Source organism: Diabrotica virgifera, chromosome 5, assembly GCF_917563875.1.
Source record: "Diabrotica virgifera virgifera chromosome 5, PGI_DIABVI_V3a".
NCBI classification, from domain to species: Eukaryota; Metazoa; Arthropoda; class Insecta; order Coleoptera; family Chrysomelidae; genus Diabrotica; species Diabrotica virgifera.
The window spans coordinates 111,792,215-111,811,566 of NC_065447.1; the positions used below are offsets into that span (position 1 = coordinate 111,792,215).

Consider the following 19,352-nt stretch of genomic DNA (forward strand, 5'->3'; position numbering starts at 1 on the left):
TGCCGATCATCGTGGTCCGTTCCGTAGCGGGCTGTTCCGTATAAGTGGGCGCCGGCCTTTAGACTACTACGGGAATGTTACGACAAATAAAAAATGTGACCTATTACCACTCATAACCGAAGTCCAACGTGGTTAATAAACTGAAGGTAAACCTAGCAAATGTAAATATTATAATTTCTATGAAAAATATATCAATAAGAATGTTCTGATCAACATTATCAAACGATATCTATCTAATTAGCCTTCTTCGGTCCATCTTTGGACATAGGCCTCCCCAATCCTTTTCCATTCAAATCTGTCTGCCTCTACAGTTATCCACCTAGAGCCGACGTGCTTCTTGATATCATCTGCCCATCTCATTTGGGGCCTTCCCCTGCATCGTTTATATTCCCACGGTCTTCAATTTTTAAGAATTTTGTTCCATCGATCTTCTTTTTGTCTTATAGTGTGTCCGGCAAATCTCCATTTCAATTTTGCAACTTCTTGTCTAACATCCCTAACTTTGGTTTTCTCTCTTGTCCATTCGTTTTTTTTTATTCATTAGTCTTATGTGCATCATTTGCCTTTCCATTTCTCTTTGCATTTTTATGATTTTGTCCATGATTGCTTTTGTAAACGTCTACGTTTGGGAACCATAGGTGAGGACAGGAAGTACACATTGATTGTATACCTTGGTCTTAAGATGCTGTGGATATCTTTTGTTTTTAAGGATGTAGCTTAGTTGGGCAAATGCCGTCCATGTCAGTCTAACTCGTTTTTTTGATTTCTGTTGTTTGGTTTTCCTTATTAAGTTTTATAATTTGACCCAGATATAGATATATAATCGTGAACTTGTTCAATTTCATCTTGCCCGATCTTCATTGTGATGTTCTCATCTGTATTTGTTATGATTTTGGTCGTGCTAGCAAGACCAAAACCATGAAACGATATACGAAAGAATTAAATGTAATGCAAATTTGAACCATATTTCTGCCTGTCTAATATCGATACTGAGAGCAAATCTGTACACGAAACCTAAAGTTTCCCTATACCTAAACGTGCGAGAACTAGTCCGGAACAACATTTCAAACTTAAACAAACCAAATTAGATTGGCTAGCTAAACACCCACCAACAGCTAATAAATTTAATGTATTAATTAATTACGAAGCAGAGACCGAACAGGCAAAAACAGGAGGAGAAACCCCCACCGATAGTTACTGCCGGTATTAAAAACGTCCAACCAGTGAACAAACTACAGTCGCACCCGCTTATTAGAATACCAGTTACAGCAATATACCACTTTAAGGAATAGAAATCTGAGGTCCCGGAATGTTACTATTGGCCACCAATGATCGGTTATTAGAATATCCCAGTAAAAGAAATACGAAGTAATAAGGTAATATGGTAGTATATAGATATAAGTATGCGCGCCAATTGTGAATATAAAATTCTTAATTGTATGTCAAAAAATGTGCAATAACTACCTCTTAAAACCCACCAAATTTCATTTGCATATCTCAACCGGATTTAAAGCAATAAATAAGTGTATTGCAAGCAAACTGACATATTTTTATCATGCAGAATTACCGCTTAAAGTTTGCCATACTTATTTAAAAACAATCTGTATTGATTTAAAACATCGCTAGTTGTTAAAGTACCTAACTTTTTTATGGTCAAACATAACCGAATGAATCAAAAAACAGAATGTGGAGAAAACATGAAGCTATAGTTGAGTTTTAATTTCAGTATTTTACAAATGCTAGAATTTTCCACAGGGTGATGCGAACTTTGAAAAAAAAAACACAGTTTGATTCGTACACCCGGTATACAATGAAAATGTATATGTTTAGCAACAATATTATTACAGCGATATTGTTAAAGAATAAGGCAATAACATATTATAAAAATACAACTTAAATCGGACAACAGGTTAACGAAATTCGAGACATCAAAAATAATTCATTATGGCGGTTAATCATCAAGGGGGGCGGTTAACTTTGCCCCAGACTGTATTAAGTTTTGGAAGGTAGCCTAATGCGTTCATTAGTTCCTCCCTCAAGATATTAATATACCCTTCTACACTTAAAGATTCGATATAAAGACCTACAAAAGCTAATTTGATAAAAGATTTATGTTTATGTATTTATTTGACAAGCAGGTAAAAATCATATCTCGAAGAATCTGCAAGGTGAATATATTTTAACGTGAATAAAAGGAGCGACAGAAACAAAAATAGACTTTTAAATAATTAATCGCTTAAATACCGAAAATAAATAAAATTAATAAAAAAAAGTAAACGTTTTAAGTTCATACAGGGTAGCGAGAAAGTATGGAAACACGATAATTTCTTGGAAACCGCTAAAACGATTTTTATAGATTTTGGTGGGTAAGGATTTTCTATTGCGGCCGATATTATAGTGGTAATTACATTGTTGTCAAATCTTCCGTTTTTCTGGAAATATAATGAACTTTATTATTTCAAATAGAATACCCTGTATATTTTTTAAGTTTTGTTATCCTTAAGGGATACTGATTATTTTTCATGTTATATTCCCTATACCTAAATGCCATAATTTCGGAGTTATGGCTACATTTATTAAAAAAAATTTAAACAAATTATAAAAATCAATTTTTTCGGCCCGGATATACATTATTTTAGGTTCCTTGGATCCTTGGGAACAAAAAAGGTCTTTTGTAATTTTTGTCTGAAGTTAGTCGTTTCCGAGTTATAAACAATTTAAATCTGAAAAAGTCTAAAAATGACGATTTTCTAAGTTCAAAAACACAAGTAAAAAATATTATTTTTGAAATCATGAATTGCCTAAATTCAAATTCAATTTATCAGGTACGGATAATAGTCTAGGCGCCAGAGGGGTCACCGTGTCATATTCAATTCTGATGGACAAACTCAACGGTTTCTTATGGATTTTTGGCTGCTGATTACGAATTTCGAGGGGGGATTACGATCCGAGTGGTCAAAAAATGGTTATAAACAATTTAATTGTTTATAAATTGTTTATAAGCCTCTGGCTCATAAACTAAAAGAGATAAAAAAAATGTTTCAAATAAAATTTGTTCCTTAATAAAAAACAAAGAAAAAACCGTTTACTAAACTTAAATCTAACAATTAGAACTCAAGATATTGTAAAATTAGTGCACAATGCAAATTGCAAATTGCAAAATAAGTATTTTTCGAAGCTTTATCGATCGTAACTTGGCTTCTACGCATGCAAATAAGTCTTAGATGGTGTCGTTTTAAAGCTTAATTAACAGGCTTCCACAAAAAGTTTATTAAATTACTTGATCTTCATTTGTTTTAAAGTTATACCCGTTTGAAGTTACAATTTTCTTAAAAATATTGTACATTCATTTGTTTATAAGGGTTTCAAGCAAATTTGAGCTATGACCATTTATACTTTAATGAACAATAATGATAGCCCAAGTAGCAATTTGTCGAAGCGACAACGTTGTCTACTGCGTGGCAACGTTTTCTTACAACGTTGTTATTGACTAAAAGACGACCCTATTCTGCACTGATTTGGTGGACGATTTTTGAGTTGTCTTGACGTTGCCTAGGCAACCTCCTGTTTAAGCAACATCGTTTCGTAACCGTTGCATAAGACAACTGAAGCGACTATAAAAAGCACCTGCGCGTGCAATGGTTGCTCAAGGAGTCAGACTAGTTATGTTTTTTTACCTATATTTTTAACACCTGTATGGTGAATGCGAAAACCAAAAAGTAAACTGTTTTGACATCGTATTGGGTATTTAAATTTATATGATATAAATACATAAAGCACTTATTACCTGATGTGAAATTTATAAACGCATCTCAGATTACCGTCAAATATGGATATTTCACCTTTAAAAAACACACGCGCTGCTTTTTTTATGACATTTTTGACAAAAAATATGCAAATTTAAAAAATCAAATTTTAATATAAAAGTCAAACTTTATGTTAAAGATGTTCTGTATAAATTTAATGTATTGATGGTGCTTTTAAAGTTATCAGAAAATGCCTGCATTTTTTATATTCTGTGTTTTTATTTTCTTTACATCCCAAAAATCTCAAGTAAAACCAAAATGGCGCATTAAACAATATTACCAATATTACTAAAAAAATACCTAATTACCAACCTTGGACGGATAAGACAACTTAGAAGTCCAATCGCCAACCAAACCCGGCCGCGCCGACTATCAAAACCATTTTAGAACGCACCTCTTATTGGGTGACAGAGGTCATGTGACCAGTGTCAAAAGTGTATCATTCTCATTAACAGCGTTGCCACATTTAGTAGATTTCTACTTTTTTGGTAGATTTTTGATATTTTTTAAAAAATTCTAGTAGGCAATATTTTTTAGTAGATTTTTGGTATATTTCAACAGAATTTGATCCATTTTTTTCGAATCATGAGGAAACTATAATAAGTCTTTTTGAAAAATTTAAACGCAGAATGAAAGACTGCATTATTTAGAAAAACCAAAACGTTTCTTTTGAACGAGATATTTGGAATTAAAAGTCACTAAATTTTTTCTTTTTTTCACCCCTGTAACGTATTAAAATAAACATTATAGAAGTTTTCAGGGGCTTTCGGTCCTCGGTAATAACGTAATCTTTCTTTGTGCGTTTAAATTTTTCAAAAATACTTATTAGTTTTCCAAGGATTCGCAAAAAACGAAAACATTTAAAATACATTGAACATTTTAACAGACGACATTTTGCGCCTATCCCCTTAAGTTAGCTGTTGTTTTTATTATAAAAAATCCCAAATATATCCCAAAAATATTTAAGTATATTTTAGTTTTTGATTTAGTAGATTTTAGCTAAAAAATGATAATTACCAGTTGGTGGTTTGGAATAATTAGGTTTCCAATTTTGTGGAATTGCTCTTGGGACATTTAGGACGGATGTGCATATCACTGTATTACTGTATATTTACATGGCCTAAAAAGAATCTACTGATTTTGTGAAAACAAAACTACTGAAAGAGTTAAAACTGACCTGGCAACCCTGTCTACCAAAGCAGATACAAAGATGGTTATCAAATCTCAAATCTACTGATAAAACAATGGAATGGAAACCAGCTATTAAAAAAACAAATAAACAGGTTGTTAAATAAATCGAAAATTTCCATCAAAATAAAATATATAATAATTAGTTTAGCATTATAACATTTTTAAGTCGTTGCGATTGTTGAAAAAACTGAAGTGTGATATGTAGTTGTCAAAATGGTAATAAATTAGTTGCCCGTATAACTACAGGTTGTAACATCGTAATGTCAGTCGGGGTAGGGGACGTTGGCCGAAACAACTGAAAATGCTCTCGGGCAACGTTGTAGTCAGTGCATTTGTTTGTACTGACAACCAATGCGTCAAAAAATTGTTACTTGGGAGAAAAACTCAAAAGGAACAATTTTAGGTTATGAAAATGTTCATAAGTTTATTTTTGGCCAAGATGTCGATATTTTAATGGCGCGCGCTATGAGGCGCAAGATCGGCTCACCGCGTAAAGGTTCACGCGCTAACTTCTCGATGCAAATTATAATTTCTATGTATACACACGTTATCTTCATTTTTCATTTTTGAAGATCCTAATAAAATTTTATCATATAATTCTTATAATTAAATCATCATACTGTACCTCGTATCACCTTTCATTCTATTTACATTGTCTTCTATTTTTTGCACTAAATGAGAAAAAACCATTAAAAACTAATATTTCAGAAGTATAACTAAAAAGTAAGTTGATATTATTTATTAATACTATTTTTACAAACATGTTTTTCATGCATCTGCAAATCTGCATAGAGATATACAGGGAATATCAGCTTTTTTACATCTGCATAAGTTCTTAGCGAAATTTTAACAGTTACATGGTCGTGCAAGTCTGTTCTTGTAGGCAGTAAAACTAAAACTTTTTGAGGCTTCAGAGTCTAATTATCTATATGATATCCATATAAAGTGGATCTAGTTCTTTTGCAGCATCATCAAGTCCCGTCAATTGTGTGTATGCCGCCACATCATAAATGCTCGTTTTATATGCAATGATGATGCTGCAAAAGAACTCGATCCATTTTTATATGGATATCACATATTGGCTCATTTTCATGCGTAGAAGCCGAGTTACGATCGATAAAGCGTCGAAGAATACATACTTACTTGACTGTGAGCCAATCTTGCGCCTCATAGCGCGCCATTAAAATATCGACATTTTAGCCAAAAATAAACTTACGAACATTTTCGTAAGCTCAAATTGTTCCTTTTGAGTTGTTTTATCATTATTGTTAATTAATGTATAAATGTTTATAGCTCAAGTTTGCTTGAAACCTTTATAAACAAATTAATGTACAATTTTTTTAAGAAAATTATAACTACAAACGGTTATAACTTTAAAACAAATGAAGATCAAATAATTTAACAAACTTTGTTTGGAAGCCTCTTAATTAAGCTTTAAAAGGACACCTTATAAGGCTTATTTGCATGCGTAGAAGCCGAGTTACGATCGGTAAAGCTTCGAAAAATACTTATTTTGCAATTTGCAATTTGCATTGTGCACTAATTTTACAATATCTTGAGTTCTAGTTGTCGGATTTAAGTTTAGTAAACGGTTGTTTCCTCGTTTTTTATTAGGGAACAAATTTTATTTGAGACATTTTTTATCTCTTTTAGTTTATGAGCCAGAGCCTTATAAACAATTTATAAACAATTAAATTGTTTATAACAATTTTTTGACCACTCGGATCGAAATCCCCCCTCGAAATTCGTAACCAGCAGCCCAAAATCCATAAGAAACCGTCGAGTTTGTCCATCAGAATTAAAAATGACACGGTGACCTCTATTTGGCGCCTAGACTATAAGTAATTTGGCCTTATTACAGTTTAAAACGCTGTTTTTTAATTGTTAAAGCAGTCCGATCGCCCGTCCTCTCATATGCGCTTCATTAACAATAATTTAAAAAACAATGTTTTAGAATAAAACGTATAAAAACTCTGATAGAAATCGTCATTTTTATCTTTTTCAGTTTTAAATTGTTTATAACTCGGAAACCATTAACTTTAGAGAAAAAACAAAAGACCTTTTTTATTCCAAATGATCCATAGAATCTAACATAATGGTATCCGGGCCAAAAACTTGGTTTTTATAATTTAATTTTTTTTTAGTAAATGTAACAATAACTCCGAAATTATGACATTTAGGTATAGGGAGTATAACATAAACAATAATCAGTATTTCTTAAGGACTTTAAAACACAAAAAAATATACAGGGTGTTCCATTAGAAATAAGAAAATTCATTAGATTTCCAGAACAACGGAAGATTTGGCAACAATGCAATTACAACTATGATATCGGCCGCATTAGAAGACCCTTACTTACCAAAACCTATAAAAATCGTTTTAGTGGTTTCCGAGAAATTACCGTGTTTCCATACTTTCTCGCTACCCTGTATAATATATCTGAAATAATTCCATAAAGAAGACTTTTTGAATACTGTTGTTTTTTAATAATAATACTAGATTGATTAAAACACGCCTTATAAAATCTACTAATAGAAAGATCTGTTCTTCCTCTTTCAACCTAAATGTACCAAAAATTCTATTATTTTGCAACATTTTGTCAAAAATAGCATACTTATATAAAAATCAGGCTAACAAATCAAACGTTAGTGCCTGATGAAAAGCATAAATAATAAATTATTACTTAAGTATAAAGGAATTCATAATTTAACAATAAATAAACCATTGTTAAGTCTTAATTTTTTTGTCGAAATTTCTTATTATTTAATGACTTATTATAATGACCATGCAACCTTTGAAAAATATAGGTAGCATGTCTCTGTGCCTACTACAACCAATTTTCGGGACTGTTCCAATATAATAATTGCAAAAAGAAATATTGTTCGTCCACCCTAACTTTTCCCATGCGTCACGATTCATTTTCAAACAAATTAAGTCAAAACATAAAGTGAAACGAGCGTCGATGTGTATATACATTTTGGATAATGTATACTATATACACTACACACATCGGCGTACGTTTCATTTTATGTTTTGATATAATTTATTTGAAAATGAATCGTGCCACATGGGCAAAGATAAAATGGAACTACTATTATATAATAATATTCATTAGATTATAAATTTTTACAGCTATATCAAATTTGTACCGATTCTGGAATTAATTTTAAAAATAACGTCTTTTTAAATTGTTTTTGTTACAATATTTTAGTTAGGTATATTTTTATATTATTTATTATACACTTTATTAAATAAACTAAGAAATAATAAAACAAATACAACTGACCTGTTATGAACATAAAACAATATTATATGCAATTTTAAGGGCATAGGCGCAAAATATTGGCTCCAATGCTTTTTAAATGCATTCATTTTCTTTGAATCGTGAGACAAATTATAATTTTTTTTTAGATTATTACCGAGGGCCGAACGAAAATTCCTTAGAATAAACAAAAAAAATTCTTTTGAATCAGATATTTAAAATTAAAAATCACACTAAATTTTCTTTTTTTATTTTTTTCACCCCTGTAATTTAGTAAAATAAACATAGAGTATAGAAATTTTTCAGGGACTTTCGACCCTCGGTAATAACTTTCACTCTGCGTTTAAATTTTTTAAAAATACTTAGTTTTCTCAGGATTCGAAAAAAAATGCATTTAAAAAGCATTAGAGCCGAAATTTTGCGCCTACGCCCTTTACATGTGTGTAACTAGTAATCTAACATCCGATATAAGAAAGACCTCAATCGATCTATTTAATGGATAAAAATTATTTGATATGTAATTTAGTAAGTTAAAAATTATAAAAAACAAGGAGTATCCGATATAACTTGTTCAGACTATATCTATATTAAGTAATTAAAATGACTCTTTTTATAAATTCTACTTAAGTTAGGTAAGTTTTTTCACCCCGTTTTACTTAAGTTTTTCTACTTAAGTTGTTTTACATTATTTTAGATTTTTTGGATCATTCGAAACAAAAAAGGTCTTTTGTACCTAATTTTAGTTGACCGTTTTCGAGTTATAAACAATTTAAAACTTAAAAAAAAAAAGAAAAAAACACGATTTTTAAGGATCAAAACAAGTAAAACGTAATCATATCTATTATTTTGGAATTACTAAGTACCTAAATTCAAGTTCAAACCTTATTCTATCATTTCTTAATAAGTATTTTGGGCTTATTTTATTTTAAAATATTGTTTTTAAAGCATGGCGAAAATGACCTGATAGAAGAAGATTTGAATTGAATTTAGGTACATATTTGATGATTACAAAAATTAATTTTTGGTAGTACTTAATTAGTAATAGTAATTAATTTGTAGTACTTTATTTAGGCTAAAAGTAAATAATGTAATATAAAATATCTACCCATATGCGTTGTCTGTCCGTCAGTCCGTCTAAAACCGAACATCATAATATTTAGGAAACGGGTACACGCGATTTCAACCCAACTTTGTAAAATTGCTTAAAACCCTCTAGTAGGCAAGACTAGTCTAATTTCTAGCGACTTATTAGCTATTTTAAGCTATTTCAGCTATTTTTATGCCCGCATCATGCAAACCTGCCTTTGGTCGTATACCTGCTACTGAGTGTACTTATACGCATTTGGTTAGCGCTAATTGATTGGCTCTTTTAAGACAAAGTCTATCAAGCTTTGAATTTTTCCACTAAAAATAAAATTGGCCTGGTAGAGGGTTAATGTGACGCTACGATTAAATTCAAATTATGGGCACCAGAGGTAGTCTGACGTAGAATCATAGGTCAACTAATTTAGTAAGGTTAACCTATAGCATACTATGATTAAAGCAGGGATTTAAGGGCGAAAGTAGAAGAGTACGATACGAACATGTAGAACAAATAATAAATAATAATTCGTAAAATTTAAAAAATATAGAAAAAGAGGAGTCAGATCAACAGTAGTATGTATATGAATATGAAACCTGGGTTTTAAAAAAAACCTATTGGAATGATACGAGCGGAATGTGCTAATATCAACTAAATCATAATTAAAAAAAAAAAGAAAATTCATAATAAACAAAGAAAAACACAAAGAGAGCCAAAATCTCCGAGGTGTTGAACCGGGTTTTGGCTTTAGCGATATGAAAAAAAATAATATTTTAATATTTTTTAGTATTAGTATTTAGCACTAGTATTAATATTTAGCATTTATACTAAAGTCACAATAAAGATGCACTAGAAATAAACAAACAAAAAGTTGAATGTTATTAGGAGCTCTCCCTAATCTTGATTTACAATGTATAAACTTTGTAAATCATGATTTGAGATTTACAATGTATAGATATAGATACATTGTAAATGATGATTTTGAAGTGCTCCTCGTAGCATTCAAGTGTCTTGGTTTGTTTATTTCTAGTGCATCTTTACTTTAATGAGATTGTAGTAAAATATAGTAGATATTATTTGTTTAATTCCCTATTTGTAAATTAATAATTTAAGTGTGTTAGATTCCTGAATAAACAGTATACCTACTGATAAATTTAATGTTTCCACTTGCTTTTTTGTTTTTTATTTATTAATACCGATTTTGTATGTACGTGCATGTATACATAACATCCTTATATCTATATTAATATTGTAGCAAACAGTATGTATTATCTATCGTGGCTTAATGGATCAAGTAATCCAAAGCCATTAATAAAGAAAAAAACTAATATTAATGGACAAATAAAATTAATAATAAAAGGGGGTAGAAAATAAAAAAAATCAAATAAATATCAATTATTTATATATCACGATGCCTATATATAAAATAAAAAAGTTTAAAAAGTCAAGAAAACGATGTGGGTTAGGTGATATACTTAGAAACAAGTGAAAAAAATGCTAAAATGTATCTTCAGATAAAACTAAAGCAAAAGAATAAGAGATTACGAAAAAGGTGAAGCAATAACGTTAAAGAAAACTTAAAAATTATATAAAAGTGGGAAATATGAGGAACATACCAGAGGACAGAAAACAACTAAAAGAAATAATTAGGAAATGTAAGTAACAGCTCTAAATATTAAAGTCCTGTACCTACCTCCAAAACACTCGCATAATATGAGATAAATAAATTGAGATAAATAAATTATATATTTTATATACCTATTTATTTTAAATATTTTAGAATTCATTTTCACAAATAGAAAACTTTCACTCAAATTAAATTAAAAAACCAAATAAATACTTACTAGTTATATTTGGTGTATCTCATAGAGACATCCCCAGTTAATAATCTGCAAAAATCCACAAGTAATTAGAAAAACAACCAACAGTACCGAGCGCAAAAATACTCACAATATAATAAATAAAGATACTTTGCTAGTAAACGGTAACACTATTTTCGTCATAGTTTTAAAAATTTCGCGTATAAAAAAAATAAAAATCTCAGATGGACCGGGAAACGCGTCCGATTGACTTCAGGTACCTATCGAAAATGTGTGACCTCTTGTACTACTAGGCAAATTTCGTACCAGATATAGTTGCATTATATACTGCAAATCTAAAATTTGGAGAGGAGAAAGCTATGATGCAGGAAACTGGCATTTTAATAATCACAAACAAACAAGTTCACCGATACGGAGTATAATAAAAAGCAATTTTTAACTGCAGCGATCGATGGAAATGAAATGAAATAACTAACGAGATACTCAATTTATAATTCTGTACACTAACTCCGAGGTACCGTAATTTTTAAAGAAGACGATTTGAATATTGTATTACTTTGCGGTGCGTTGAGAACGTACTACTATAATTTTAGTATGTCACATTTGTAGGTACCGATATCCGACTAGTTCCTACCCGATGTCGACAACAACTATTTCTTTCATTTTTTGTTGTTTTACTACAATTTTTATTAGAAACATCATTTAAAAATATTTTAAATTTAGTACCTATAATTATGATATTTATTTTTATGATTTGGATAAAGAAAAAAAACAAAAAGTTCGCCCGAGCAGGGACTTGAACCCTGGACCCTTGGATTAAAAGTCCAATGCTCTACCGACTGAGCTACCCGGGCAGTTAGAAGCTACGATTTCTTCACGCTATATTTTCAAATTATGTAATCGATTAAAAAATTATATTTATTGGAACAAATTCATATTATCTTACAATTTTATCAAATTTATGCAACCACAATCTATTTTATTAGATTTTTTTCTTTTATATGCACTTTCAATAATTATGCCTCAACGAATATTTAACATCAGTTTAATAAGTAATTATTTAAACAGCTTTAGAACAATATTTTAAATCAGTGTTGAAACTCTATCTAGTTGAAATTAAAATTTGAAATCTTGTGATTTACCCGGACTACCATATGTGGAACCAACGAATAATATAATTGACGTTGTATATTTAGACTATTGATTATGTCCAAAAAAGGGAGGGCTAAAAGGAACTACCACATTAGAAGATGTTTTCTTGTTTCATAAAAATATGGACTCCTAAATATGGAAAAACCGCGGCGTGCGTTTAACCGCATTTAAAGCAGTGCGTTTTTGAGATTAGGGGTGAATTAGTCCCTACTAGCGTTTATCTATTAGGATGAATTCTATGCACTTTTGGTACACATAATACATCTACAGAAAAATTTTCAAAATTAAATTTCCTATCGAAATGTCACTTTTTAAAGTCAAAAATAAATTTTTTGGCAAAAATATATTCAAAAAACGAAGCAAAAACACGAAAGAACGCGATTTCGCTTTTTTCCCCATAACTTTTTTCCACGGGGATATAGGTAGGCAGTACCGGCGCTAGGGTATAAGGCGCCCGCCTGTAAAAGAAGCATAGGCGCTCTTCGGTTTCTTTTAAATTAGTATTTTGTGTAGTACCGGCAGAAAAAAAGCTCATTTTGGCGCCCCCAAACAGGGGCGCCCGCCTGCAGTGCATCCCTTGCAGGTTGCAGGCCCGTTATCGCCGGCCCTGTAGGTATGTACCTACCTATATAGCATATAGGCTAGGGGCATGCAGGCACCCCCAAAATGACCAGGTACTGACCACGGATAGGTGAATGGCCAATTTTAGACACACTGTATGTTTTTGACGGTGCTGAAAACGAAAATGAGATTTATTTTGAATTTCATGTGAGGGCACATTGTCAAAATCGCAATTTTACCCTAAAAATAAAAAAATAAAATCATGTTTTTTGCCTTTACCTCGCTACAACTCGGTTCCATTTTAATATTTTTTTCTGAAATGTTTACAGTACATGCATAGCTCTAACATTTCTGAAGACAACGGTACCTGCTTTAAGATTTAATTCTTATTTTGATAAAGGTTATGAATTTTTCGAAGGAAAAGGTGCGGATTTGTGCACTGCAAAGTTTAATTGCAAAATTTGAGTGACGAAATTTAAAATTTAGCCATTTAATCAAGTCTATGTTAAAATAAAGAGTACCTACAAAGAAGTTTTCTGGAAAATTTTAGATCAAAATGTTTTATAGAAAAAAAAATAGTGCAACTTTTATTATCGACATAAGAAATCCCCAATATAACGGTTATTTTTTGAGATACTGACCATGGGTGGTGAATGGCTAATTTTGGTCTTAGATTATGTTTTTGACGGTGCTGAAAACGAAAATGAAATTTATTTTAAATTTTAGGTGGGGGAATATTGTCAAAATCGCAATTTTACCATAAAAATAAAAAAAGTGAAATCACGTTTTTTTGCGTTTAGCTCGCTACAACTCTGGTCCGTTTTAATTTTTTTCTAAGGTTTGTACACTGTATGTTGCTCACTTTTTTGAAGACAACGGTACCTGTTTTGAGATTTTAGTCTTATTCTAATAAAAGTTATGAATTATTTTAAGTACAAGATGCAGATTCGTGAATTGCAAAGTATAATCGCAAAAGCTGAGTGGCAAAATTTAAAATTTATCTTATTAATTACGTTATGGTAAAACATAGAGTACAAAGAAGTTTTCTGGAAAGTTTTAGTTACAAATGTTTAATAGAAAAAAAATGGCGCAATTTTTAATATAGACTTTTTCCATCCCCAAAATAACGCTTATTTTTCGAGATACTGACCACGGAGGGGTGAATGGCTAATTTTATTCATACTTTATATTTTCGAGGGTGCTGAAAACGAAAATGGAGTTTATTTTGAATTTTATGTGAAAGAACATTGTCAAAATCGCAATTTTAACCTAAAAATGAAAAAAAGAGTGAAGTCACGAATTTTTACGTTTAACTCGCTACAACTCTGTTCCATTTTAATATTTTTTTTTCTAAAATTTCTACAGCATATATTTCTCACCTTTTTAAAGACCATGAAAGTAACTGTAGTCATTCAGGCTTTTCTGTATAAAAGTTATGAATTTTTAAAAATAAAAGATGCAAATTCGTGAATTGCAGAGTTAAATCGCAAAAATCGTGACAATATTTAAAATTTATCTATTTGATTATGTTTATGTTAAACTATAGAGTTCAAATAAGTTTTATGGGGAGTTTTACGTCTAGATGTGTTATAGAAAAAATATGGTGCAACTTTTAAGTTTAAGAAAAACGTGGTTTAAGGTTTAACTTTTTTTATTTTTGGATCCAAATTGCGATTTTGACAATGTTCTCCCACCTAAAATTTAAAATAAAGATGTCTACAGGAAAATTGTTTCAGGTTAAACTTACTATCGAAATATTACATTTTAAAGTCAAAAATATTTTTATTTACAAAAATATAATCAAAAGAAAAGCAAAAAAGCAACACACGAAAGAAAGCAATTTTGTTTTTTGCCCCATAACTTTTTTCCACGGGGATATAGGTATAGACATTGCTTTAGTAAAAAATATCTTACATTCTTTCTCTTTAAAATGACGTTAGTAGAAGTCTCTAGGATTTATATTTTCCGAAATAGGATTTTTTAAAATTTGCCGCTCACAGCATTTTTGGGCCATTTTCCCCGTTATTTCGCAAACATTGTTCTGTAACTTTTTTTACGCATTTCTAGATATATGCAATGGCACATTTATTAGAAAGAGGTTGCTTGACTCTTTTGAAGCAAGTTCTGCTTTTTCAAGGTATTATACTTTTAATGATTTTTGATATTTTTTATGATTATTTTTTAAATTTCTCAATATATTAAATTTTTTATTTTTTTTTTTTTCAATTAGATGAATTGCATATTATAATATAATTTTTAATTCCAAATAATTTTTCTTAATAACACTTTTCGATATTGTGAAATATAAAGGTACTTTACTCCTGAACAAATTTATATTTTTTAACATACCTCGTACACTATTAATAAAATTTTATATCTGATGATTGCATTTTAGGTTTCACACTAGGCAGAGCATTTGATAAAGAATAACTTTTTTCCATAAAATTAATACTAAAAAAGTTTTCCATATGATTCCAACTATTGCATGTGTATATGTCACACTTTGAAAATCTTGTTTAAAAGTAGCCCTAGAATTTTTTACAGTACACCACTTTTTAGTAAAGAAAATGAGCTTTTCTTTTTATTACACAATGTATGTACCCAAATATACAATAAAAAAGGTATAATGAGAAATTTAAAAATAATCGTAAAATAGATCAAAAATCATTAAAAGTATAAAATTTTGAAAAACCATATATTGCTTAAGTATAGCCATACGGCGTTCTACGATAGAACATTTTAAAGGTAATTGACTTCTCTTTCTACTAAATGTACCATTGCATATACCTAGAAATGCGTAGAAAAAAATTACAAAACAATGTTTGCGAAGTAACAAGGAAAATATATATATCCCAAAATCGCTGTGAGTGGCGAAATTTGAAAAATCATATTTTGGAAATTGTAAATCACAGGGACTTCTACCAAACGCCATTTTAAAGAGAAGGGATGGAAGTTCTTTTTCTGTGAAGCAATGCCTACACCTATATCCCCGTGAAAAAAGTTATGGGGCAAAAAACAAAATTGCTATCTTTCATGTTTTTTTCTTGCTTTTCTTTTGGATATATTTTTGTAAAAAAACATGTTTTTGACTTTAAAATGTGATATTTCGATAGTAAATTTAACCTGGAACAATTTTCCTATAGACGTGTTTGCACTAAATGTGCATAGAACTCACTCTAATTCGCCCTGTGCCTAGGGACTAATTTACCCCTTTCTCAAAAACGCACCCATTTAAATGGTAGGATAGCACTCCGCGGTTTTTCAAATATAGAGGTCCATTGACTATATGAAACAATAAAACCCTGTTAACGTTGTAGTTCCTTTCTAAAATACATAATCAATAGCCTACGTCTACAGGTAGGTTCGCCAAATATTGCCACTATTCGTAATACTGCCACTCCCTATATCACAGATATTATCGACGCTGCAAATAAGGTGACAACAGTAGCGAGTGTCTCTGTCTATTAGCAAGCCGTTTTTTATTCGGCGGTTTTAGTCTATATAGTAATCGTCGGATGAAGGAGCATGCTATTTGTTTTTGGTGTCTGCGGTATAAATAAACCTGTTTTTTTCGTTGACCCTACGCGAGACATATTAAAGTTGCCTGGATTTTTTTAATTACATTTAGGTAAGTACACTCCAGTGGTTCTTATTTTATGAATTCCATTAGTTATTTCAAATGTAATTTTAAGTTACGGATGTTTTTGTCTGCATGCCATTTGTTCCTAATATTGCCATCGCTAATATTTCCTATTATTGCCAGTGGCAATATTAGGAACTAAGTATTAAACTTTTTTGCAGAATGCCAAGAAAACGAGCTCAATGGTCAGAAGAAGATCTACGCTCGGCGCTGCAAGCCATAGCGGACGGAATGTCCATCAAAGGTGCTGCCAAGAGTTACAACATTCCTCGCTCAACGCTAGGTCTTCATCACAGAACGCAAAATCCAGTAAAAAAGCTTGGAAGATCACCGGTGTTATCTGCAGCACAAGAAAATGATCTTGTGGAAATGATTCACAGATTAGCTGAGGTAGGAATGCCTATTACTAGCAAGGTTTTAATGAAAAGTGTGTTTTCTTTCGCTATAACAAATCGCATTCCAAATCCATTTTCTAAAGAGTCAAATAAAGCTGGTAGAAAGTGGCTTAAGTTATTCTTGTGCAGGCATCCAGACGTAGCTAGGCGAAAAGCTCAACAAATGAATATGGCTCGAGCCCAAAAAATGAATAAAACAATCGTCGATGACTACTTTCATAAATTGAGAGATACCATAGAAAAGCTAAATCTATTTGACAAACCTGGTAGCATATATAATATTGACGAAATAGGGTGCAGATTGACAATCCATAAGCAACAAATTGTTTTTGCTAGAAAGGGAGCAAAACGGGTACATTTAACCGCACCCGAACACGGAGAAAACGTGTCAATTGTAGGTTGCGGAAATGCACTTGGTCAAGCGATACCACCTTTTGTGCTATTTAAAGGGCAAAGGTTTAAACCTGAATGGTCTGATCACTTGCCCCCTGGCTCAAAAGCTATTGTCACAAATAAAGGTAGTATGACATGTGAAGCATTTATTTCGTGGCTTGACCATTTCTCTTCATTCAAAAACCCTGGTCATACCCTACTAATATTTGAATGAGATAAAAGTCACCTAGATATTTCCATAGTTGAAGCAGCTAATCGCATGGACATAACTTTGTTTTGTCTTCCTAGCAACACATCACACGAGCTGCAACCTATGGATAAATCAGTGTTTAAAAGCTTTGAGACATTTTGGGACCAAGAAGTCCTACAGTTTTTAACAACAAACCCTGGCATGGCGATCACCAAAATGAGGTTTCGACACATTTTTACTCCAGTTTGGCTAAAAGCAATGACACCATCAAACATTATCTCCGGTTTTGCAGCCACCGGTATTTATCTGTTTAGACCAGACGCTATACCTGAAGCTGCCTTTGCACCAAGTTTGATCACCCACAGAGAAGAAGACATAGTAAACCACAGTACTTCCCAAGATTTAGCAGATGTCGTTAGAAGTTCTAGCAAGTCGATTTAACCCGCAGATAAAAACGAGGTGAGTACAAGCAGATATAAAGTACCAGAAAAAACTAATAACAAAAAAAAGAAGCACAGAGAAGAAGACATAGTAAACCACAGTACTTGCCAAGATTTAGCAGATGTCGTTAGAAGTTCTAGCAAGTCAATTGAACCTGCAGATAAAAACGAGGCGAGTACAAGCGGATATAAAGTGCTAGAAAAAACTAATAACAAAAAAAAGAAGCGCTTAATTTCTGACTCAAGTAGTGAATCATTATCAGATTTTAGTCTTCACGATGACTCACTTGATGATGTCTCTAGTGAAGATGAACCTATGAAAAGATCTAAAAGGAGCAGCAGCTCTGAAGATGGCAGTCCACTAAGAGAATTAAAATATAAACAGACAGGCAATACGGTTACAAAAGAAACAAAAAAATGTATTCGGGGGTCTAACCAATCTGACTCCAAATGCTTAAACAGTTCCTTTAAAGATACAGGATTGCTGATAGCACCGGAAATTAAATTATCCACCGTGAAGAGGAAGCCGGCTTTAAACAGCAAAGCCCAGCAAGTTACCAAAGATTTGTTCGCACCGAAATCAAAATTGGTTAATCCAGTTAAAGTTGTCAAAAAAACAACAAGCAGTGTGTCAAAAATATCAAGAAAAGAAGAATCGTGGTTTTGTTTCCTTTGTAAAGTCTGCAGTAAAGAAGATATGCGCTTGTGCATAGTGTGCTGTCGATATGTTCACGAGGCCTGTGTAGGACTAACTACTAACTAGTTGTCAAAGAAACAACAAGCAGTGTGTCAAAAATATCAAGAAAAGAAGAATCGTGGTTTTGTTTCCTTTGTAAAGTCTGCAGTAAAGAAGATATGCGCTTGTGCATAGTGTGCTGTCGATATGTTCACGAGGCCTGTGTAGGACTAGCTAAAGAGGACAAAGAAAACTTTATTTGCCCTCAATGTTCTTAAGTTATATTTAAGAGACATATTTATTAAGTTTATATTACTTAATTGTCTTTTTTTTTCAGAAAAATGTGTTACTTTTAACTGCAGTTCTGCAGTGCGTAATATTGACATGGGTGGCAATAATAGGAGAGCTGTAGTCCTAATATTGCCATTCGTAACCTCAATAAAAAAGTATTCTTTATTTAGTTTCTGTTTAGTTTTTTGATATAATTAAACTATATTGTTAAAGACAATACATTTCTTTACTACTACCCAAATTTGTTTTCATTTATTAATAAAAATGTATGTTTTATTTACGACCAAACGTTAAGGTGGCAATATTTGGCTCACTTTCCGTTACCTTTTTCTTACTAATGATCATAAGCTTTGTCTTCTTTACGTTTATATTGAGTCCATATTGTTGACTGTAATACGTGATTTTGTTCATGAGGACTTGTAGGTATTCTACGTTATCCGCAAATACTATGGTG

General features: G+C 31.5%; 2 protein-coding genes and 1 non-coding gene across 3 annotated transcripts in view; 1 reads left to right on the forward strand and 2 right to left on the reverse strand.

Annotated features, from left to right (window-relative positions):
* The window catches only part of LOC114332349 (insulin-degrading enzyme), a 215,813-nt gene extending 204,072 nt beyond the window's left edge, over positions 1 to 11,741 (reverse strand). Inside the window, exons 1-2 of the mRNA XM_028282134.2 lie at positions 11,291 to 11,741; positions 11,185 to 11,229 (exon numbers count right to left, since the gene is read on the reverse strand). Of these exons, the coding sequence (XP_028137935.1) occupies positions 11,185 to 11,229; positions 11,291 to 11,343 (98 nt within the window). The 5' untranslated portion in view covers positions 11,344 to 11,741. The remainder of the gene's footprint in view (positions 1 to 11,184; positions 11,230 to 11,290) is intronic.
* A 200-nt stretch (positions 11,742 to 11,941) lies between these two features.
* On the reverse strand, positions 11,942 to 12,014 carry Trnak-uuu (transfer RNA lysine (anticodon UUU)). Its single transcript has one exon. It is a non-coding gene; the product is annotated as a tRNA-Lys (tRNA).
* Positions 12,015 to 16,344: 4,330 nt separating this feature from the next.
* Positions 16,345 to 19,107, forward strand: LOC126884297 (uncharacterized). Its single transcript, XM_050650237.1, has 2 exons — positions 16,345 to 16,501; positions 16,675 to 19,107. Exon 2 carries the CDS (start codon positions 16,676 to 16,678, stop codon positions 17,513 to 17,515), a length of 840 nt encoding a protein of 279 aa, XP_050506194.1. The 5' UTR covers positions 16,345 to 16,501; position 16,675; the 3' UTR covers positions 17,516 to 19,107.
* Positions 19,108 to 19,352: the final 245 nt, after the last annotated feature.

What these genes read in the sequence shown, in the direction of transcription:
- LOC126884297 (XM_050650237.1), top strand. Translation starts at nt 16,676, where the DNA reads ATGCCAAGAAAACGAGCTCAATGGTCAGAAGAAGATCTACGCTCGGCG.